Source organism: Perissodus microlepis, chromosome 18 (genome assembly GCF_051167445.1).
Source record: "Perissodus microlepis isolate ML-2025 ecotype Zambia chromosome 18, ASM5116744v1, whole genome shotgun sequence".
Lineage (NCBI taxonomy): Eukaryota > Metazoa > Chordata > Actinopteri > Cichliformes > Cichlidae > Perissodus > Perissodus microlepis.
The window spans coordinates 24151539-24175227 of NC_140478.1; the positions used below are offsets into that span (position 1 = coordinate 24151539).

The window sequence follows — 23689 nt, forward strand, 5'->3', positions numbered from 1 at the left end:
AATATAAGATATATAAGCTATAGAGCTAGACTACGTGCTACATAATGTCTGGCAAGCCTTTTTTCTTTTTTTAAAGTGTGTGACAATAATCTCCCAGAGTGTTCAAATCTGATATTCTACTAATAGCTCATGTTAAAATGTTATTGTTTAACACCATCAATCTGTGATCTTACATGTTTTTGTGTCAAAGGACTAGTCAGTTCATTAACTTTCCCAGTCAACAGACAGTTGAGAAGTATTTCCCTCATAAGGATTAAAGTTCATTGCTTATCCAGCTTCTCTTTTATGAACTCCCTACTTAAAAGGAAACGTGTGCCTCCATTAGAGCAAGTAGTCAAGGTGTATTAATAGTAAGGTGCATAGTTTCCTTCCAAGCCTTTAAGGCTCACTTTTTTAAAATTGAGGTCTTTTGTGCAAAATAAATAGTCCCGTCATCACAGAAAATCAACAGTGACATTGTTAAAATGCCATTAAGCCTTCCACGGCGGCCCCTCCACTCTTTCTCCTACTTTGACATTCTGACTAATGGCATGTTGGTGACACTCAGCCAATTTATGCAGCAAATGGCTTAGGAATAGGGTTAGCCATAGGTAATCGCCCTTAAACTAGTCCCATTCAGTGTAACTCAAGACAAAGCATTTCCTCATTAAGCTATCCTGTATTGACCCTGTAACTCAATAGAGGCCAAGAGCGAAACCTTGTAAAGATAGATGTTCTGTTGTCATGACAGTTGGAAGAGAAAGCACATGAGTGCTCATTAAAGGTCCAGCGGCCACAGCCCTGGTGTGACATTTGTAGAAGAATGAGAACATGTGGGAAATGATGCAGTGGCACATTAAAAGCATGAAACTATGAGCTCATAGTGTTACAAAGGACTGTTAATTACATATCCGTTTAAGTATACCAGCCTTTCACCTATTGTGTTGCATTGTAGATGGCATAAAATACATTGGATATGTGATGTGCATTGTCAGATTAAATTACAAGGTTAAAAAAAAAGAGGTTTATACTGGAAATTGTGTTTCCTGTTCTGTTTTTTTTTTTTTTTTAAATTGTAGCATACACATCATACAAAGCATGTAGCAGATTACTTTCAGGTGTTAATTATGCCATGATCCTTAGATCACCCTGAGCGGAGTGTCAATACTCCGCAGTAAAATAGATAGATGACACTAGGTGGTAGCAGAGCTCCCGAGTGCAGGGACAGCTGCTTTGCCGCCCTGTGCAGAATCTCTCTTTCTCTTTTGATTTATACACTGTATATGTAGGAAGGACACACAGTTTCTCCTGTTCAGTGCTGACTCTGCAGACCATTCACCTGTGTAGGTGCCAAAAGACTGGACATTTTCATTAGAGCATTTTCTATAGTTGATTATCAGGCAGTAAGTTCTTTTTTTCAAACTATTACAACAATTTAATTGCCCCCCTGGATAAATAAAATTCACATACATCTATTAATCTGCGTGGGAGTGGTATTCAGGATATCTTAACTTTGCAATGGATCCATTAGTATACGGGAAAGCACAGCACTTAAAGCAATTACCTGAATCATAGCCTGTAGCCATGTCTACAATGAAATGCGATGGTTAAGTTGGGAGCTGCACAAAGAGTGTGCATTAATAGAAGAAAACAATAAATGGAAGTAAGATTGAAGATGCTGTAGGATCACTACTTTATTTGAACCTTTAAATAATTCAGTACAAAAATAAAACAACAAGCAGTGCCAAACATTTTCTTCATCTTTATTATCGCCCCACAGAGCCACGTGTGAGATGACTTGACAGTGTAGTCGATCTATTCCCTGCAGTCACACTGACAGCGATAGTGAGATGGTTTTAAAAGTAGTTTGCAACCCTGCGAATAGACTGGATGTTGGGGTTCTCAGCCTGCCACTCCATGTGGGTGCAGTAGTTTCCTCTTTCCACGACGTACATGCGACCACGGTAGTTAGGCTCCTCGTACAACACCCACCTGTTCAGTAGCAGTGAATAAATAAGAGCAAATGGATGAAACATGTAATAAATTAGTGCAAAGAAAATCAGCTTACTAAACAGTTTCAGGCAGTATTCTAATTTGGTTGATGTTTAAAGATTAAAAACTTAAAAACACATTTTCTTCTTTGCTTTTGCTGAGATCAGTCGGTGTAGATAGTTTTGCTTGGATTTGCTGAGGCTTCAAGAAGTCTGGTTTTGAGATAGACTCTTTCTAATGTAATACTTGTTGTGTAATGGTGCCTCCAATAAAACACCAACACTGAAGAGACAACTGGCAGCGTATAAGTAGTGGGAGAAACAGACACCCTAATTGGTCTCTATCAAAGGCCCTTTTGCTGACTTTGAACCTCAGAACATTGTTGTTAAAGCCCCAGAATGCCCCACCTCTGAGACTTCAGAATTTTGTTCATGCCACTAACAATATTGACCAATTACATGTGAAGATCCAGTCAAACATTGCTCTTTTTCTGATCCACAGTAAATTCATTTTCTCTCTTTTTCTCTCTTTTTAAAGACTGGCATTCAAGATAACTATGTTCACATTTTCTTAAACTTATTTCCCACCTTTACTTTAATATTTATTTTATTTTTTCTGTAATTAGTCAGTGTTTTTTAACAAGTCTGCTTTCCACCAAAGAAGTAGTCCCTATTAAAATGATGAAAACATCTGTTTTGCTGTTACACTGTTAAAGACTGTAAATTTTTTATGTGTGAGGTTTAATACGGAGCAACACATTGGTCATTGGTCTGGCACCTAGAAAAGTTTGCCCTGCACATAAGCCAGACTGGACTTTCTCTGAATGCTAGCCTTTGTTTTTCTTTTAACCCAACCTGTCTGCTTTCTACGCCTACAGAAAATTAATACAGATTATATGTATTTGTGCTTACATCTGTTTATGGAACTATCTGCCTTGTTAAGTACAACAAAAGGCAAGTGGGACAATATATATTGTGTGAAATGACCTTGTAACAGGTCAGTCGAAAGTGGCCAGTTTCACAAAGGTTTAGTTCATTACTTAAGGACAATGAAGGAAAATGTTTTAGGGCATGTCTTATGCGCTCTTCTCTCAGTTAAATCAAAAACTATATATTGCCTCAAAGATACGTACGCCCCATCTCCATAAACCTTGATAGAGTTGATGCAGTTCTTGGTCAGGCCTCGTGCTTGGAGAAATGGGCAGTCGTCACACAGCTCCACGCACTGGCCAGAGAAGTTGTCCCCCTCGAACAGCTCCATCCTGTAGTGCTCTCCATGCTGGGAGGATAATGACATGCGTGATCGCTGAGTCAACAGTGTTTGACTTCAGCTCTCTGCAAACGACCAAGGCTTTCTCCTTTATGTGACAGAGGCTGTATTGTGGGCACAAAACACTTGCACCTATAGAAATCTAAAGGTTAGTACATGTGGAGGATGAAATATAAGTGCAGTTCTTTAAGCTGATTACATAAGTATCAGATGTAAAAACCTGAAAGTTTCTTTGATGATGTCTGTTATGCAAAAGTAGATCCAACATTATTACTTTGAACAAACAGAGGCGCACAAATGAGGCCACACATGTGCCCATCTGCCTGTTTTTTTAACCAACCAAATATTTGTCTGTCCCTGGGGTCTCTATCTTTCGTGCGCACACACACACACACACACACACACACACACACACACACACACACACACACTCTTACCATCCTGATTGGTTTGCAAGATCCCATGTGATCATTGTGGGCATTCCAGCGCTGGAATTCAGGGTACTCTCCATGCTCCAGAATATACTGTTGGCCCTTGAAGTCTGGATGGTCGAAGCAGACGAAGGCTCCGCTCTCCACACGGACAGAGTTCACTCTGTTCATGAACCCTCGGTCCTGGAAGTTGTCACAGTCGCTGCAGATCTCCAGCTTTCTCCCAGTGAAACATTTCCCCTCATAGAAGACAATCTATATTCATAACAACAGTGAGGATTTGAGTATTTCCTCCTAATAAACAGTAAAAATGTTGCATATCAGTTTAGCTAACTGATATGCAAAAAAATCATCTAAGTTTGGACCGGTCATCAAGATGAATGTGATTGTGATTAACTTTTGTTGTGAAACACTGGCCTAAATCTGTGGCTGCATTCTTGTTGTGGTACTCACCTTTCCTGAGTACTGAGACATTTTCCACTGTTGGCTGTTCCAAATTACTCACACAGTATAGGAGTGGACAAATTTGGACTCCCAGATATATATGGACAGCACAGAGTGTGGCGGTATCGCGAGAGAGAAGCAACAAAAGCACAACAATGGGGGGTTTAGATATTTTGCCACATGGACAGTTTCCCTTACATGTGCCAGTGCTGATATTGGAGTTTGGCTCGGGAGGACGAAACAATAGCGGGAGAGAGATTTTGCTTTGATTGGGCTTTGAGAGTGATGTTATACTGAGGCGGGGGGTTGCAGGGTAATATTTGGTCTGTGTCCAGATGAGGGAGGAGATGGGGAGGAAAACAAACACAGAGAGGGAAAGTTAAAGCAGAGGTGAAAGGTTGGCTCAGTGGAAACAATAAATCTGTCATCTTGTTTTGAAGTGCTGATAGAACCTATTTTAAAACGAATATTAATGGCAGGAGTGTGTGCAAAGCAGCTCACGTGTTTTAACCGAACGAATGTTTCCAAGAGTTAGACCAGGCAGTCTATGCATGCTATGCAAGTTATTGCATGGTTGTAAAGCACGGTTGTCACCAGCTTTTCAACTATGAATAGATGTATTTTGATGTGGACATACTGTAGGTAGAAGTGAATGTGCCTAATACTTTGCACTATGTAAGATATCTTAGTTTCATGAGCAGCAGCTCTGAAGGACTTAAAGGCATTTCCTTTCATTGTTTAACAGCAAGTGGCTGTTCCACCCTTTTACTTTCCTTTCATTAGATTTATATCAAGAGCAGATTCATGTCAGGGCCTTGGTAATGTTTTGATTCAAATCAAATTTGGACAGTACTGGTTAAAGAGCACTTAAACAGAGGTATTACAGGTCACACATGATCCACCTTAAGCAAACACAATGTACGTCTGACTCTTTCTGATTCTTTCTTTCTCTTATTCCCCTGAGGTACAAATGTATCTTATAGAAATAGATATATGAGGTTGAACTGAATGCATACATTGCTATTAGCAATTCTCATGAATTATAGACTGTACAGTGGATAAAAGGCGGACAGCTCGTGCTTAACGAGGGGATCTGAGCATTGGGAAACTATGACCCCTGAACACTGTACTCGGACGAGTGCGATGCTAAGTATATAGACTTAAAAGAGCCACAGCACCTAATGGGATGTTACCATGACAGTGCAAAGTATGAAAGGGTTTATATAAAGAGGGAAAGCCGATGTCCTCTCAGTCACTGGGAGAAACCAAGACAGACATACAGCAAGGTATGTATGTGTATATATAAAAGACTTTTTTCAGACAAATGCAGTTTGTCTTTTAGATCTTGTCAGCAGTTTTTTGGGAACATGTTTAATAACATGCATATAACATAGGTAATGATGTAGTTTTGGGATCATATATGATCTGTCAAATTTAAATACTGCATTGGCATATATGGACACATTTATATACAAACTATATAATTAAACTATATATACTCACTCAAGAGTGTGTCACTTTCTAGAGTCTTATATGACCATTAAACAATACTCAGTACAGGGAAAAGTTTAAAATACATGGTAAATTTCATGAATTAAAAGTGCTGGAATCTGATGTTTTGAAAGCACTTTGTGTCCGTGTTATCAAGCCTGTGCTTTATCTTGCATAGGCTGCAATGCTGAACAGAACAATGAAGCTGTTGGTCTTGGCTCTTGCTGTCGCCCTGCTATTTACAGCCGGTGAGTCTGTCACTGATTCTCCACTGTATAAACATAACCTCCGCTGCTGTGCAACAGTGAGCACCATTTTCTTCATTTTAAAGTCTTCACTGCAGTGAGCTACAACCTACACAAACCACTCAAACCACTCTTTAACATCTAAATTAAAACTTCTGAATCCTTGGTAAATGCTGTTTTGTCCCAAGATACATTTCGGCCACATTATGACAGAATTTATTCTGTAATCTTCTTTCTATTTCTTGGTTTTCAGGTGAAGCCCTGGACTGCCACCGCTGTGTCCCAAAAAGGGCTGGAGGTAGCTGTGAGCTCACTGTAGAAACATGTAAACCAGAAAAGAATGGGTGCGCTGCCGCCAACTTCCTCAAAGCACCATGTGAGTTCCTCATCTTATATTTATTCCAGTAGGGAAAGGGGCAAAGAGCACAAGAAGCAAATTATGTTATATAAAAAAAGCATGACTTTGATCAACTTTCTGGAGGATAAGGTCACATACAGCAGAGATACTATTCCTTGTATAATAATGGAGACTGTCAAGTGTATGTGAATTGTGTAAATGTTTAAAAAATGAAACATAACCTTTTCATCTGGCTTTCGTAGATGGCCATTACCAGAAATGCATGGATCTGGACAGCTGCGAAATGTTGAAGATGAATGCCTACATTAATATGAAGTGCTGCAGCGAAGACATGTGCAACACCTTATAAAATTCAACATCAAAGAAAATTACAATTTACTGCAGTCCAGTGTGAGTAAGGCACTTAACCCCCAGTGAATCCTGCAGACTGCAGCTGCTTCAGGGAGAACCCAGGTGTGAACACATTAAAGCAGCTATTTTTAGAAAAATATACTCTGAAGTTCCCTTGACTGAAAAATAAAATACTTTGAAAAAGCGCCTATGCTTGTCCTTATTCTTGTGTATTGACACTGAGTTTCTTTTTTTTTTCTTAAAGAGCCAATTACTAATCCCCAAATAGGCAAATGTTAGAAAATCTCATCATGTTATACTTGGAACAGACTATTATCTGGGTTATTTCTTGTAATAAAAGCTCTTCCGAATAGTTCAAGGTTTTACTTTAAATACCTCAATTTACTTAAAAATTCTTGTGCTACTATTAAAGGAACAATAGCTCACTGATTATCATTAAATTGGACTTATTATGCTCATATCCAGCTATATATTTGTATTTCTGGACTAAATTAAATGAAACTTCCATGAATACCAGTTCATAGAAATCCTTCTTCTTTTCTAAGAAAGTATTGTAGCCTCCCGGTTCATGTTCTAGCCATAATAAGTTGTTATAGCTCCCTCCCCCATCTCTTTAAGTCAGCCTGCGTTTGATTGGGTACATCTCATAAACAAAAGTTTGAACAGCAGATGGCTGCAACTCCTGTTCTCAGTCAGTGCTGGATACCTTAGATGTGCCTCTAAAGTGTAGTAACTGCTCCCTGGGAGGAAAAAAAAAAGAAAGCATGGAAGCAGCATTTAGTTATTATACTGCAATGAGGTGGAACAAACCTTTATTACTTTGCAGTAAATCATTACATCATTATTCTCCCTGTGCTTGCATCCTGCACCCTTTTCAATTTATTCCATCTTTTACGAAGAAGCACAAAGCATTCAACAAATCAAAACGGCTAAGTACTTCTCTCCTTTTAGCCCAAACATATCAATTATCATTAAAAGGCTGCAAACAAAGAGAAACACCCTGCCTTCCTAGTGACAAAACTCATTAGCTAACAGCCTCTGCAATAATTCAAAAACACAGCCTGCTTAGATAACCACTTTTCGCTTTAATGATTACAATCAAAAACATTTGTACAACATTTTCAACATTAGAAAATGAATGCAGATTTTTTTCTTTTTTTCCTTTTGGTTGACAGTATCTGCTATGAAAACAAACCGAGGGACAGAGAAGTGGGTACGGTGTGTAGATGAAGTAGAAAAAGAGATGCATATGGATGGGACCAAACAGCAGGTGATGTATCAGAAAAAATGACTGTGTTTATCTAACCATTTTCCAGGCATATGCATGGCAGATAGATATGACAATCCTCTTATCTCATTTTATTTAAACAGGGAAGGGGCTAAATGGAAGCTGCATATCGGGAAGCAAAGATTCATTGAGCCACTGCTAACTTAGTTACAGTTGTCATCATTTCCGATATAGGATTTTTCCTGATACATCTGTGATATTCTGTGTTTTGCATCAGTGCCGAGCCCAGAGACAGAGGGGCGGGTTGTGGAAAATGCAAGACAAGGAGCCACCACTTGTCCTTTTCTTTTATCAAACACGTGAAGAAAAACAAGGATGACAAAAGGGAATACTGATAAATAACAGTGGAATCAGAGCCATAAATAGACAATATTGGATATTTAGGACCCTGGGGGTGGAGTCAGTTGAGGTGGAGGAGAACTGGCAGCTAGCCTTCAAGTAACGGGATATCCCAGTGCAGTGTCCTGTGTGTTGATTGGGCGGCTCTACATCATGGAGCAGGATGTTTTTCCTGGCTGCACGCCACCGTCCATCTTTTCTGCCTCCAGGATCATCCTTCGGAAAACCTCCACAGCCGTCTAAGAGAGCGCCAAACACACACACACACACACACAGAATGCTGTCACATGCCTCAGTACACCACGTTTGAATTTGCTCCTCATCCACTGGAGCCTCACAGACTTTAGTCACAACAGAGATCTCATTGTGTTGAAGTTGAGCACTGTTGCCTCTAACTTAATTTGAAGCTGGTTAACTGACATCCTGAATATGAACTTTGCTACTCTATGTTGAGAAATATATCCAGCAGCAAACAGGAGGGTTTGTTTTGTATTTCACATGTGGCTAATTTGCTGTTGTCTACTATTAGGGTATGTTGGCAAAGCCGGTGGCAAAAACGGTTAGCATCAAAAGAATACCGAATAAACATATTTTTGTCTAGGGAGGATAAACTATTGTTAAAAATACATTAGTGACATTTAGTCTACTTGGAGGGAGGAAACACAGTGCTGACATATTGGTCTACACTGCAATGCAGGGGCCGTGAAAAGTGCCAAATGATAGGTCTCGAAAAGGCAGACTGTGTGGGCGCTTCAAGCACACCTGCTATTTTGGGCTGGCTTAAGTGGAATATAAATCAGAGGTTGATTGTTGACTACTAAATTCACTCTTAGCCAGTCAAATCACTGGGCTCATCGCCGTGAAACAGCTAATGCACAAAGAGCTAAGGGGCTCCTGTTGAGGTTTCATATTGGTGTAAAGCAGCACAATCTCACTACTGAAGAATACTACCTGATAACCACATTTTAAAGCATGATTGGGAAAGACAGTAAAGCCCAAAATCCCTCTGATATCAACATATGAGCATGCTTATGATGGGTAAAAAGCCTTTAAAGCCACAAAACAAAGTGCTGTAGGGGAGTGTGTGTGCAAAGGGATAAATGTGGCTTGCAGCATAAAAGTGTTTTGAGGGCTCAGTAAGAGCAGAGAAGTGCTATATGAGTACTAGTCCATTTAGCATTTACCATATGATACTTTTTGCAAAAGAAAGAAGGCAGTGACAGACAGGACTGATGAGCCACTGTGATCCTACATCTCCCACATTAACAGTGCCAGTGCAATACATATCATAAGAGACCCAGTCTGATGTGTGTGCTATTGATTGGACTTTACACTGAGGCAGGCTATCTGTATGTAATTCAATAAATAGAAAAATGGTGGAAGGTCATGCAGTGGCATTGCAGCTGCAAGACTGTAATAAAACTAAGGAGAAGCTTTTCATACTGTATTAAGCAACTAAAGGCGACAAGTTATTATCTCCTGGACTGATGTAAATCAGTGCAGACTGCTTTATTTATCTGGTTTCCTGATTTTTTTAAAAAGATATTTTATGCAGATTTAAATCCAGCTGTATAATATGCCTTGAATCACATTTCAATTCCAATGTCACTTCATACGTTCTATATTTGCTCTTGACAGTAAAGCGACTGCATATCAGAACCAGATCTTCTTGGGGTGTCTGCTTTAATGAAGTGGAAGACAAACATAAACATGTCACTTTGCATTGTCTCGTTTAAATGAACCTGTCACCTGATTGTGTTTTCAGCTACCAGAAGCCAGCTACCAAGTATAGCTTATGTATGAGGCCTTTTAGCCTGTGGCTTAGTAAAGACTGATTATTAAAGATTAATAAGTACAACTGCCATTGAAAAAATGCTGCAGGTCACAGTTTTGAAGTAAAAAGCAAAGTCAAATGTTAGTTTGAGACTCCAAGTGACACCTTTTACGGTCTTCGATGACGTGTAATACCGTGAGGTAATGGCGTTAAATGCAAGTTTTCACAAGTTTCACACATCATCATAATGAAGATTACAACTTTACGATCTTTGTCAAGCCAGTCATACTAAACTGCGCTGGATGCTTGACAGAAGAACCATTAAAAAGTGTCGAACAAATGCCAGCCATAACTCAGCTGCTCCACAATTTCTAATTGAAACCAGCTTTATTGTTCTTTGGCAAATCTTTCTTGGTGTTACAAAAACATACCAGTAAGTCCATGATGAGGCTGTCTTCACGTTAGATTACATTTTTTCAGGAGCTCTCACAGGTCTCAAGTCATACTAGGTCACCTCTGATTTTATTAAAGTAACCTAGACCTTCTAGGAGTGGGCAACTCGATGACCTGATTGAAACACAATCCAGCACCAGAAACTTTGTCTCCACTGAGAGAAAATGCAAAGTGTGAAAATGAAGAATCCTGTGGATGTGTACCATCACTGTAATTTTCCATCCACATATCCCTCCATTATTTCTACAGGCTTTTGCTCTACAGGGTTAGGCAAGCAGGAGCTGATCTCACTTGACACTGGGTGAGAGGCGTCATATGCAGCGGACAGGTTGGCAAATGATGTCAGGGCTGACATACTAAGACAGGTACATTCATGACTGTGGGCAATTTAAAAGTCATTCAAACTTGAATGTCTTTGTACTGTGGGAGGAAACCTACACAGTCACAGGGAGCATGTGTAAACTTCACACCACCTTTATTTCTTTATTTTTTTGGTTTTTGAGTGACGAATGTAACCATATTTGGCTATTTTTTTCTCCCACACTGATAGTTAAATAAGCTTTTCCTACCTGGTTCTCTTTAGCTGAGGACTCCATGAAGGCAGCGTTCCAGGATTCAGCTAATGCTTTTCCCTCTTCACAACTGATTACTCTAAAGAGCGCAAAATCACAGGGATGACAGCAGAGTCAGACCAAAACACAAATACTGTCTTTCAGAATAAAGCCACAGTCTCTGCTTTAAATATCCCACAGTACTAAATTCCTTAGAAATCTGTGTATGTTAATCCACTGACTCTGTGTTGTGTACAGTGAAAGCACAGGGCTAAACAAGACAATGTACAGCTTCCTGGCTTAGTGCAAATGGCTTCTGTCTTCATTTGGGACATGTGTGAACTAAATATTAAATACTCAGTATTTCAGTGTGTTTTACATGCTAGCAAATAATAAGAAACCAAATATAAATTTCTACACAAACCAAAAAACCCTGACCCATGTGCATACCTATTGTCTCGAGGGATGTACAATTTAGGTGTGTGCTAGCGCTTACCGCTCCATATGTAGGTCATTCTTGTTTCCGACGAGCATAATTGGAACTCTGCATTGAAGGAAAAAGTAAATGCCATGTTGTCATTTATGCATGATTTATGTCATATGACTTGAAATGGCTTTAAGAGCAAAATGAAAAGTTGTACTTACTGAACTTTTCCCACCATGTCCAACAGTTTTTCATGGATAACTTGTACAACTTCAAAGCTGGAAGAAACGACGGGAAAGTTTATTTGCTTTTCTTCAGTCCACCTCATTATGCAGGACACAGGAGATATTTAGGTTGGTTTTTAGAAGTGGAGGGAATTCTATACCTTTTATTTGATGTAACTGAATAAACCAGTATGTAGCCATTGATATCTATGGAGTAAGTCTGTGGGAAGATTGAGTATTCATCCTGGAAAAGGGATTTGAAGTGAGGGAATTAGCATGTACTGTTACGACACACATTAAAAAAAAGAAAAATCAATAAAACCACTGGCAGGTTCATGAACAGCGCATTGAGACATACCTGCCCTGCTGTGTCGACAAGCTGGAGATGGTACTCTTGTCCATTTATTGTGATCATCTTAGTAAATGCTGCAAATACAAGACAACAATGTTTTGTAGATACGACAATACATTTCCTTTCTCTTATACGTATGACAAATACAGCACAGTTGTGCAACTATGCAGTACTATCCAGCTGAGTGTATCTTTATTACTCTCTGCAGGACATACAAGACACAATCCAGTTATAGATTCATCCCGATGAGCACATTCAGGACAGGAATGTCAATAGCCTGGAGATGGGTCATATTATCTACAGCGGGCATGCAATGTCTGCAGCATCTCACTGATAATGCTGACACTTCATTTTACATTAACCATCCAGGGATTATTTATAGATACAGACAACAGATTTAAGAAGCGTAGGGTGGGACAGCATGTGAGCGAACATGTCAGGGAGAAGAGAAATAGCCTACAGATACAACCTACAATTCAGACTCAAATCTCTGGGGTGGCCGGGATCAGGTTTGTTTTGGAGGTTGGAAGTTCTCCTGCGCTCCAAAATAGTGCTTTTAAATTGTCTTTAAGAAAAGTTCCCTTTCTTAACTAGAGAAGTCCCGCTGCATGCGAGTCGGAGAGAAACGTTTATCTCAACCAAACGGCACGCCGGCTGGTATCTCAAAAGAAAGCTCTCTCTTTCTGGTTGAAAGTGTGGAAAGTGGTGGAATCAGCTGTTGCGGTGTTTAAATGCATTTGCTTAGAAGGAACATCACACCCTGCTGGGTAACAGCAAAGTCTTGCAAATCATTATCTTTCAATCAGAAGTCACTTAGACCATAGAGCTGTCATAATATAGAATTTAGATTTTGAGAACAGATCATACAAGTTTTAAAAATAATTTAAACATAATGTACATTTAGAAAACGTTTTCTCTCATACTGCACTTTAAGTTCAAAATGTAAAATATAAAGCATAAGCTTTGTAATGTTACCACATTTTTATCACATTGAATTACTGTATTACAGCTGCAGTTAGGGCTGTGCAATATGACCAAAATCTCATATCCCGATATTAAGACATCTATCGTCCGATAACGATATAAATCACAAAAATGTAACCTTTTCTGTAAATTCTCTGAATCTCGGGCAGCTCGACTTGTGTGAAGTGTTTCCAGTGGGGCGTCGTGTAGCTGGAGTCGAGTGTTTTAACTGATGCATGAAACTATACATTTTTAGACATAAGTTGTAACGGCCGCCGTTTTCTTTGTGAGTATTTATTACACAGCGTGCTGCGGGGAAAAGCCTGTTCTAACGTTTGAGTCTAAGGTTTATCTTTTAGCACCTGGCGGCTCTTTTTTACTTCTCATCCGTAAACACTCTGCATCTTTCACGTGATTCAGTTTATTTTGAAAAGTCTCAACAGGATCTTGAGCTTTACTGTGAAAGGTTTATGTGGAACAAGCGGACACGCTGTGGTTTTACCGTCGTTGTTGCTAACGACAACGCATAAAAACAAACGCTTGTCTGTCTGTAGTGTGGTTATATTAAATGTAAGAGAAAGAGAGAACTTTAAGAAATTAATATAGCCGCTACAGTGACCATCAAAATAATGAAAAAATATCGCCGTAAACAGTTTATTTTGCGACACCACGAAACAAACGATAGCGTAGAATCAAACGATAGACGTTTTTATATGTCATCGATATATATCGTTATATCGAACAGCCCTAGCTGCAGTGATTCATTAGTAAATTCAATCAAAATTCTGTAAACAACAAACTTGCTTTTTTTCATAACAGGGTCTCTAAACCTTGTTAAAAACCCACAAAGATAAGGTGGAATATACACAGTGCGTACAAATGCATTCCACTTACTGTCATGTGTAGTACTACTACGACTCAAACAGCAGCGATTATAAAGCTACCTTGTGTTTTACGTACAACAGTTGCTGTGTGATATCTGCGTCCATATAATTGCAGTTTAAAGATCTAATAGAGCCCAACTGATATTGGTCCTGCAGCTATATCGGTGGGAGTCTATGAAATTGGCAAATAGCTAATAAAGGCAAACGTGAACTATAATGGCTATAATAATAGCTAATACTTTCCCTTATTAGCTATTTTCTGATATATAGGTATCAAAAGACAATAAATGAACATTTAAAGACTAAAGAAGAAACGGGAGAAACACCCTTCAAAATTTGAGTGTTGATGTTGCACATTTTGTCCACTAGAGGGCCCTCTGTGACTTGACTTTTGCCAGCAGGTGTTTGGATACCACAAACAAAGCAAACACCCGATCTGAGCAGTCTGACAGAGCACTAACTGTGACAATAGGACAAGTTTATTTTAATAAGCACTGTCATGTTTTTTTTTTAAAATAAGGACTCATAAATAATAATACAATTAATAAATGTAAATCTGTTTGTGCTTCACATCTGAAAGAAAAAAAAAAAATATGATGATAGATCTGATTTTTTAAATCACCAAATGTTGAAAATCCTATATTGGTCAAGCTCTAATATTTAATGTTGCATCTGACCAAAAACAGTGGATGTACTCCTGATGTAGTATAATTATAAACCAGTTATGAAAGAAAAACAACTGTCACTCCATGAAATCCTTTGGTGGTTAACTTCTTCTGTCACGAGGTGCTCTGAACAACCTTAAAGCTGGAAAGCGTAAGCTAACACATCGTTATTCCAGCTTTTCAGGTGTGAGAATTGGCTGTAAGCAAATCCGAGTGTGGGGCTGACAGTAAATGACAAATAATGAGGAACACGATGTTCTGACCTTACAGAAGATGCACCGGTAAGGATTCATTCATTGCACTACGAAGAGCATCTAATGACAAACTGACACATTTGTAGTGCTGGGATGATAAATAAGGATAAACTTGATAGTCAGCTTTGCTGGTACACACTGAGCAGCAATGCTGAGGATAGGATATCACAGAAACAGCTATTTTGGGGCCAATACATGTAGGCTTCACCTACTGATTCACAAGAGAGACAGGGACCTGAGTTGTGTGCCACCTCATGTAAAGAGTTTCCTGGGGGAAACACGGTTTTTGTATGAATTTCAAAAAAAATCCCCACTTACTGTTTTCTATTGTTGGGTCATAGGAATCAACAAACTGGCCTTCCACAAATTGGATGGTTAAAGAGGACTTTCCTGTAAACACAGAGACGATAGTTAACCTCAGATGAAGGAAGTCAGTGTAGCAATTACGGGATAACATCTATAGAAGTCATCATTATGATTGTTTTTGTCGAGATCAGTCTCTATGAGTGAATGTAGCCATACAATGATACAAAAAATACAAATATAAAGCTTAATAACCGCGAACAAACCTAAAATGCGCCACATGAAGCACGCTGTAATACTGATGAACATGTTTAGAAATCGTCGAGGTTACTACAAAGCAGGGAACCATAAACACATCACGCGTCTCTGTGGGGATATTACAGGGTTGCAGTTGGTGCTGCCTGGGCCTCCAGTCGTGCTATCTGTGCGTGCCATCTTGCCATCCTCAACATCCTTTCACCGCACATAATCCGCTCTTCTTTGCTTTTACACATCACTAAATAAACCGCAAACTAAATGCGTCAAAGCCGTCGATGGTTTTTGCGTGGCACGGCACTGCCTAACATGGCACCGGGGTTAAGGGCTAACGGAAACCTATCAATAAGATCGATTAAAATCTCTCTCTTGCACACGTTATAGGAGGCCTCTTGCGCTCACACCGCAGAGCCACGTCTCACCTGGTGGCGCTCATTCGCCCGCCCTGAGACGCCGCGTGTCAGATGTTACTCCCTATAATTTAAGTCTATTATAGGAGGCGTAAAGCGCTCTCACGCTGGACTTGTACTGGCCTGAAAGGCCGCTAAAAATCTTGGGTCTGCGTCCCACTCGAAGCCGCCTTTCCCCGCAGTACTCAGCTTCCGTTCCATACTCACCTACGGATCTGTACCCGAGGATGGCGATTTTTCGTGATTTCGGCTGCGGCATGTCTCCTTATGGTTATCGCATCTAGTCCTCGGGGTTTACCGCAACCTCCTCCCGGAATGGCATCCAAATTCAAGGGGCGCAGAGAATGGTCATGCAGCTTGCAGATGACAGTGGGAATCCCTCTTCTTTGCTGTGTTTATGTGGATTTTGTTTTTTGCGCGAAAGCTTGAAAAAAAATGTAATTTCAGGTCATATGAGAAAAGCATGGAGTATCTATACATCTACAATAACTGCGTCACTCCCCTTTGCGAAGTAATGAATTAGTAATTGATCCTGCGCGTTGATTGGCTACACGTAGAGCACAGGCGGGGGATGAAGGCGCACGGAAAGCTCCCGTTGGATAAGGCAGCTGTCCGTTAATCAGCGGCACCCGGTTTGGACATTTTCATTGGCTGTGTTAGGCTTCGTGACGTGCTGGGTGGTCGGGCGGGGTGTCATTCATATCTTTAGGGTCAGGAAGGACCGGAACAGGGATGATGGTCCTTACTCATGTAGATGCGCAGAAGGCCGTGTGAAATGAGGCTATAAGGCATCACATGACAATGAAACAGCCTCGACTGCAATTAAAAATCCCACAGATTAGTAGGTTAACATAGATTAATGCTTGGAAATACTGGGGGAGAACATCAATGAAAGGAAAATTATATATGAATAAATGTTTTAATATCATTGAGTAAATTCAGGGCCAGTATTGCCAGATACCAATGATACCGATACTTTTAATCTATGAAGGCAGCATATGTAGGGGAGAGCCGAGTGTCATGATTTAGGAGATAAATCCTCACCAGTTTGCAAATTCTGAACTCATTTTAATGTTCAGGAAATCACTGTGATTTTTACTTTTCACAATTATTAGTTAACGAAACAAAAACAATAAAGCACAGCTTTGTATATAGTTTGAAACTGGATTTTTGGAGACCTAGATGCACCTGTCTCTAAAGGACTTTGAGTCAACTTGTGTTGTTTAAATGTGCAATAGATTATAAATAAAATAGACAGTCAGCACAAAAAGGTATACGTGTGTTTGAGGTATATTTTTCATTTAAAAAACAAACAAAAAACAAAGTGAAAAACTGTTCAGTGGGCTACATGCTGAGCTGAGAAGCTGGAAACAAATTTCTGCTTCCACTGGCTAATATAAATAAATATTATACTGCTAATACTGGAATCGATAGTGTCGGTACTGGATCTATCGATCTGCCCATCTCTATTAATTATATAATAATTTCTTCATTGGCAGGTTTCAGTTTGCTACTGCTTGGTCACAATCTAACCTCAGCATGTTGTAAATACTGTTAATTTAAGGGTTCTGTGGCATGAACCTTAGACTAGCTGGTGGTCCGCTAAATTTGTTAAGTGCTTTTTAAGTTTGGATAATTCAATGGACAGTGTTGAAAAGTGCAACAAACAAACAAACAAAAAGATTCATACTCAGGTATGTGGACTCGACTGAAAATGAGTGAAAAAGCAGCCAACGTCCAAAGAAAAACTTGAAAGACCTTCAGAAAGCCTGGAGACTTATTGCTCAATACCACTTTAAAACACATTACAAGAATATAATATGGAAACAAGACAAAGAATTGAGGGGCCACTAAAGACTTAGACTCATTACTGCAAGTAAAGATTTATTACTACTGTAATAGCGCCTGATGATTTAAAAAGCTGGGCTGCTTTTAAATAAATCCTGTTTCAGTTATCTCAGCATTGGCCACTAGATGTCCACAGAGCATCATTTATAGCTACCTAGGACTCACTGGAGTACTGCAGCCCTATGTGCACAAATAACAGTTTTATATTCCCACTGAAACATCAACTTCCAATTACTGTTTGTTTCCATCTCTCGTTTTTGCATCACATTTAAAATCACAAACTGCCCTGTTGCTCCAACAAGTCCCTGAACAGTGAGGCACAAGGTGCATAAATCACGCTGCACACATCCGTGATTGTTTGGGCTGATTGCATATTCTATTACAAACGCTAAAATACCCATCTCTTAATATAACTAAAACCTTAAACTAAACCGCAGGCATGCAACAATACCATAGGAACTCAAGCCGCAATTAGTGGGTTAAGCCCATCTGCAGACTGGAATTCAAGGCAGGCGTGGAGAAGGTGGTGGGATAATGAGAGTCCTCTTCGCTTTTAAAGCCGTAATGTTACTCATGTCTGCCAATTATCCCTCGGCACAAACACAAGCAATTCACCCGGTAAAGTTGGATTTTGTGGACAGAGCGCCTAAACATCAGTTTAGAAAGTTCTGGTGGCAGAACTCTTGAAATAATTATATACACTCCCAAAAATAGCAGCACGCAGGCCCAAGCTGTGCAGTTCTTATTGCCCTGTGACCGAGGAAATCCCCAGTTTCCCTGTCACGTCCTGGGCCATTACTACTTAATCACAGAAATGTCCAACTCCCCGTCAGTAAGACCCAACTGTTTTTCCTCCACACACACACTTCTCAGCAGTAGAGACAAGAAATCACTGCTGTCAGCAATAGGCGATTTGTTCTGCATGACATTGGGTGTCAGAAAATATGGTGCATGCAATCACTGGACACACAAATGCCCACTGATACACACGAACACTGTCACTTTCTCTGCCTCTCCCACTCAAACACACGCACACACACATGCTCAGGAAATTATGATGACCAAGAGTAGGTCATACTGTTAATACAGCCATGGTCTATCCAGGGATTTCAGTGTGCTGACATAGACCAACAATAAATACCCCCTGCAAGAACAACAGGTGTCTGACATGATTGTTTCACTTTAATAAAAGGCTTACACGAAGCTCAGACAAATAATACATTGAGCTGTTTTAGAAATGTTGCCCTTTTTATTGCTCCATCCCATCGAAGTTTCTTTTTTTTTCACACCAGCAAATGTTATCACACAGGTCGTGCTCACGTCAGCAGGAAGATGTGATCAACGTGCATCTGCTGCATGTGACAGGTAATGTCACAAGACCAGTATTCAAGTCCAGTCTTGGGTGTGGTTTAAAAAAATGCTTTAAATTTCTAGTCTCTAATTTCTTTATCTATATGGGAGGTAGTGGGCATGCAGCTGGAGCTCGCGTTTATGAATCCTGGGTTCGTGGCTCCAGCGCCAGCCTCTTTCAACTCACTGTGAAAAGCACCCCTGGCTCTGTTAGTATGCCAGCCTGAGCACTAGTCAGCCACATCCTCCAGCTGGGTCTGTGCCACCACTGGGCACCTGGACCCTCTCGCAAACCTCATGAAACGGAATGCATATTTAAGTAAGAGGAATGTATTTGTGCAGCATATCTCTGCAATAGTCTATAGCTGTGCGATGCCTAAAGGACACCTGGTGCACCTTCATATTGTTCATCTTATTGACATTTTTATCCACCTATTGGATCCAGCTCGGCTTTTTTAGCGGACAGATTCCCACTTCAGGCTGTGCCTCAGCTGTTGGACTGAGTCCAGAGTCACACAGGCCTGAAAGACAGCCATCGTTATCCAACTCTCACAAGGTGTCATTGTAGGGGTCCAATGATTACCATATCAGCACCACATGAAACATTTATGGCTTGCTGGCAGTGATGGTCTGGCAAGCATCCTAATTTCTAGAACAGAGCCTGTCAGATCCTATTGTTTCAAGTTCTGGTGGCGTGAACAGAAAAATCATCAGCCCTGAAACTTCTGTCACTTGCAGTCAAAACAAAAATTCCAATATGAGTTTCTCTATAACACCTGACACACAACCACACACAATAGGTGGTTTATTCTAGCCGGCAGTGACATTTCCCCTATTTTATTGTCCTTCTGCTGAACTGCTAAATTGCTCTTTTAACTCAAAAATGCGCTACACTTGCTGTCACCGTGACTTCAGGATCAGCCCGATGATCACTGCGAACTGAAGTTTTTGTCATTTCTTTTGCACATGATGAAAACTGAGATAAAATAAAAATAGCTAGAATCATCCTAAAGTTGCTATGATCAGCATCTTTAAAAAAATGCAATAGTTTAAATATTTAAATGCAAAGAGTTGCTCCAGCAGATGGTTCAGACTCATTCGTTTTAGATGTAGCAGGCAGCTTTTCAGCAAAAAGCACTGATAAAACGAATAAACTGCACCGAATCACTGCCAATATCAGCCGACAGTTGGTTTAAACCCAATTAAAAGTCTGAAATGTGTTAGCTACATCCTGCATTTCCCTCCCAGACTGTATCAGATGTGTTCCAAAACAGATATTATAGTAACACTAACTGACTTAGACTTTGCCTTGGCAGTACCTGAGCAAACTCAGCCCATTAACTTCAATTCTTTTCTTTAATTTAATTTTATTGTTAAACAACAATTTCCAAGGACATAGCTCTGACATTTATTCTTGTTGTAAATGTCTCTTTGCATTTTAATGCCTTGTTAATGTGGATGTTAGGTTATTCAGTGTGACCTCTTATGTTATTTTATGAATAATATTGGGTTGGAACATCCAAAAGCAGGATGTAAGAAACTGAGTTAAGAGCAAATTTGAAGGAGATTTATAGTCATAAATGAACAGCATGTGATGCGGCAGGCAGGAAGTTTTGACTCGCCATCTGGTGTTGTAGAGTGATGGGGGCTGGAGGAGCTCAGCCAGAGGTAGAGGCTGAGGCTGGGGTGCTGGAGCAAGGCAAGTGGCTGATGGCCACTGGGTAGCTGGAGACGATTGGCGAGTGGGACAGATAGGATTAATCCACAGTCAGTTGGTTTGGTGAGCTGGAGCGAGGTGAGCTGGTGCACAGCTGAACAGGAAAACCTCAAACAGAGAGCTGAGCAATCTGGTGGAGAGTGGAGTGAAGGGAAGGAAATAAGATGAAGGGGAAATCGGGAAGCAGTACCAGGATCAGAGCAGCAAGCCTGGCCATAATGTTTAAGTTTTACTAGAAATCCTATTAGGACCTTACCCAAAACTTAAAATCCAGTTCGACTATAAATTGTTGATCACCATTTCCCACATTTCTCTTGAGCATGAAGTTTGTGACCAGGTCAAAACCTGTACTTCAAAAAAGCCTTAAAAGTTTATCTCTCTGTGATTTGTGCAGAACTGTATTGACTGTACAGCTGTTCTCATTTAGCATCCAGTAGCCTATAGCAATGAGCAGGTGAGACCCAGATAGGACGCTCGGAGGTACTTCATCACCCCACTTGTTGTTGTCAAGGCTACAATTGGTTTGTACACCCCATCTGCTGTATCAGCAAAGTCACGACTGATTTGGTCACTCAGGAGCCCAGTTAGCTTTGCTCACTCTGCTTCCCCGTTGATTCCAGCCATCATTACAAATGGTATCTTTACGCAGTGGAGTTAACCCGGATAGTGCTTTCCCATGGGTGCCTTTATTATCTATTCATCATGTTGTCCCAGTTTATCTCAAGATGAATCTGGCTGCTTCACTACATATCTAACTACAGATGCCTGGCATGTGGCCTGAGGTGGGAGATTAGCAGATTACAAGATACACACTAGAGGTGTTTCACTTAGAGTTGATAAGGAAGTGAAAAATATTCTCAAAAAGACGCAGAGTGTTTGTGAATTTGTGTTTTAACGCCAGTATTTTTTCAGTATGCTTGAATATGATAACAACACTTTTATTTCCATGCTGACATTTTACACAACAAGCCAGGGGCAACTTCAGCGTGTCCAATCTGGTAAATAAATGAACATTTGTAACATTTAAATGAAATGTTCTTGGCCTCGTACACAGCCTGCGAGCAGACTTGTTGGACACTCCCTCAAATTTCCTCCCCACTAATTTGCATTGCTTAGTAGATCCTTTGTGTCACCTGGAGGTTCAGGCAGAGCGGTGTTGCAGCCAATTTCCAGATGGCAATTCAAATGTGTGACATATTCTCAATTTTTTAGAAAAATACACAGCCACATCCACAGACTCCATTAGCTGAGGGAGGAAAACATGCACGTGCACAAATGGAAAAGTGGTGGAAAGTGTCCAGTGGTGTGAATATTCACATCTGCACCTGCTGAATAATAGACGATTATCAGCTCAGGTGGCACACCGTGCAGCCCTGCTCGGGTGCTTTCTCCCATTTCGTGGTGCTAATTTTGACCATAATAGTCAAAGGGCTTGCGAAATGCATATTTCTTCTCTCTCAGATCTGATCTTGTCTTGTATTCTGTCTTAAGAGCGAGCATATACTTCAGGAGGAGTGCTAGCTTCGAGGAGTAATGTGTCTGCAATATGGGCTCTAAAGAGCCTCGGGTCTTGGTGTGTTCTTACATTTTAACAGGGGAGAAACACCTACAGCAGGTTCTGTGGCAGTGAAACCATATATCATCTGTCATCGCCAGAAGCTTCCACAATAATGAACAAGTAATAATAGTATATATCTTGAACTAGAGTCTCTAAAGGTAGCTCATCCAGAGTCATTATTGTGCCACATAACCAGATGAGCTTTCTCAAATGAGATCATTTTTGTCGCCTTGAGGACTGGAGGGTGTAACTGTTCGCTGAGTGAATAACTCATCCTCATTTGGCGCTAATGGGACTCTGTATTAAGGTGTTGTGTGAATGCAGGAGGAATGGTAAATCCCATTTTCTTGTAATCTAAATCTCAAGCTGTTTCCACACATCTGTTCCTCTGGTGTAGAAAGGACAATTCATTTTGAAGAAAACATGCACGGGATGGAGAAAAGGAACATCTAATGAAGATTCATGCCACACATGATTATGACAGAGTGTTAGGCTACAGTGTGTTAGAGAGAGGTATGTCACGATGACATCTCTGTCACAGACACAACCATTATTCCCTCTGTCCATCCATCCATCAACCTACCTATCTCGCTTCTGTCCCATCTCCTTCCTCCATCTGTCCATCCGTGTTGGCTTTATTCAGGTATTGCGATGACACAGTTAACCCATAATGAGGGATATGCATATGAAGCCAAGGTTTTTCTGCATATTTGACAGCATGTGTTCTGAGCCCAGTGTTGCCACTCCGGGGATGCGTTTGCACATGGGGGGGGGGGGGGGCAATGGTCTGACAGTTACAGCTGAGGTATCATTTTTCATGTAAATAGAGGATGGCAGGATATAGCGATCCTGCTGTGTGTGAAATTAGCCGTGGCACACATATACACAAGATCAGCACTGCAGATTGCCTTAAAAAAACAAAAACAGGGCTATATAAAGACTTTGTTTTTTGTTGCAAGCACACACACACAAGAAATCTACCAGTCAGCCAGTTTCTACAAAAGTTTCTGTGATGTGGGGGTATTAGAATTTACCAAAACGAAAAAAAAGAAAGAAAAATTGCCAAGATGAGACATGCTGTACAAGCAGCTGCCTGAATGGCCAATGCACCTCAACAGCTCTGTTGTCCAATTCAGCAAACAGATGGTTCAACCTGTCATTCATAAGTGCTGATGTAGCCATGCTCAGAGCAGAGCCACCGAGTCCCCAGAGCAGGATATCACTGCTAACTGTCATCCTGGTACTTTGATTACTGGACTGGGAGGAGAATGATGACTAAGGCCGCTGTAAGCCCTGGTCAGACTCTTTAAGGCTGTCAAGGAAAGCGAGTTCATATTTCTCCCATAACATTTATACAACATCTTTATGGTTCACATTATATATTGTTTAAAATAGATTATACAACATGACAAGATGTCATTTTCTGTATAGCATTCATAAAGAGCAGATAACATTTAGTAAATGTTTAAGGAATTATACTTTCAAGACTAAACTCACTGGAATGTATCCTGTGAAAC

At 40.3% G+C, this 23689-nt stretch overlaps 3 protein-coding genes across 3 annotated transcripts; 1 reads left to right on the plus strand and 2 right to left on the minus strand.

Moving 5' to 3' along the window:
• Positions 1-1731: 1731 nt before the first annotated feature.
• Positions 1732-4145, minus strand: LOC146367927 (gamma-crystallin N-A-like). Its single transcript, XM_084912733.1, has 4 exons — positions 4125-4145; positions 3678-3926; positions 3104-3249; positions 1732-1971 (listed from the first exon to the last, which is right to left on the minus strand). The coding sequence occupies exons 1-4, from the start codon at positions 4143-4145 to the stop codon at positions 1836-1838; spliced, it is 552 nt and encodes a 183-aa protein (XP_084768859.1). The 3' UTR covers positions 1732-1835.
• Positions 4146-5281: 1136 nt separating this feature from the next.
• ly97.3 (lymphocyte antigen 97, tandem duplicate 3) lies at positions 5282-6766 on the plus strand. Its single transcript, XM_084912939.1, has 4 exons — positions 5282-5401; positions 5785-5854; positions 6105-6227; positions 6452-6766. Exons 1-4 carry the CDS (start codon positions 5297-5299, stop codon positions 6556-6558), a joined length of 405 nt encoding a protein of 134 aa, XP_084769065.1. The 5' UTR covers positions 5282-5296; the 3' UTR covers positions 6559-6766.
• An 859-nt stretch (positions 6767-7625) lies between these two features.
• On the minus strand, positions 7626-16223 carry rheb (Ras homolog, mTORC1 binding). Its single transcript, XM_084912938.1, has 8 exons — positions 15907-16223; positions 15050-15121; positions 11972-12039; positions 11775-11857; positions 11611-11667; positions 11462-11509; positions 10984-11065; positions 7626-8426 (listed from the first exon to the last, which is right to left on the minus strand). Exons 1-8 carry the CDS (start codon positions 15956-15958, stop codon positions 8334-8336), a joined length of 555 nt encoding a protein of 184 aa, XP_084769064.1. The 5' UTR covers positions 15959-16223; the 3' UTR covers positions 7626-8333.
• Between the last annotated feature and the right edge of the window lie 7466 nt (positions 16224-23689).

Coding starts and splice junctions, on each gene's coding strand:
- rheb (XM_084912938.1), bottom strand. CDS start 15,958: ATGCCGCAGCCGAAATCACGAAAAATCGCCATCCTCGGGTACAGATCC. Junction 12,040..15,049: donor TGACCCAACAATAGAAAACA/GTAAGTGGGGAT, acceptor TTGTATTTGCAG/CATTTACTAAGATGATCACA. Junction 11,510..11,610: donor GACATGGTGGGAAAAGTTCA/GTAAGTACAACT, acceptor CCTTCAATGCAG/AGTTCCAATTATGCTCGTCG.
- ly97.3 (XM_084912939.1), top strand. CDS start 5,297: ATGGGATGTTACCATGACAGTGCAAAGTATGAAAGGGTTTATATAAAG. Junction 5,855..6,104: donor CGCCCTGCTATTTACAGCCG/GTGAGTCTGTCA, acceptor CTTGGTTTTCAG/GTGAAGCCCTGGACTGCCAC. Junction 6,228..6,451: donor CAACTTCCTCAAAGCACCAT/GTGAGTTCCTCA, acceptor TGGCTTTCGTAG/ATGGCCATTACCAGAAATGC.
- LOC146367927 (XM_084912733.1), bottom strand. CDS start 4,145: ATGTCTCAGTACTCAGGAAAG. Junction 3,250..3,677: donor CTTGCAAACCAATCAGGATG/GTAAGAGTGTGT, acceptor TTATCCTCCCAG/CATGGAGAGCACTACAGGAT. Junction 1,972..3,103: donor AAGGTTTATGGAGATGGGGC/GTACGTATCTTT, acceptor GCTACTGAACAG/GTGGGTGTTGTACGAGGAGC.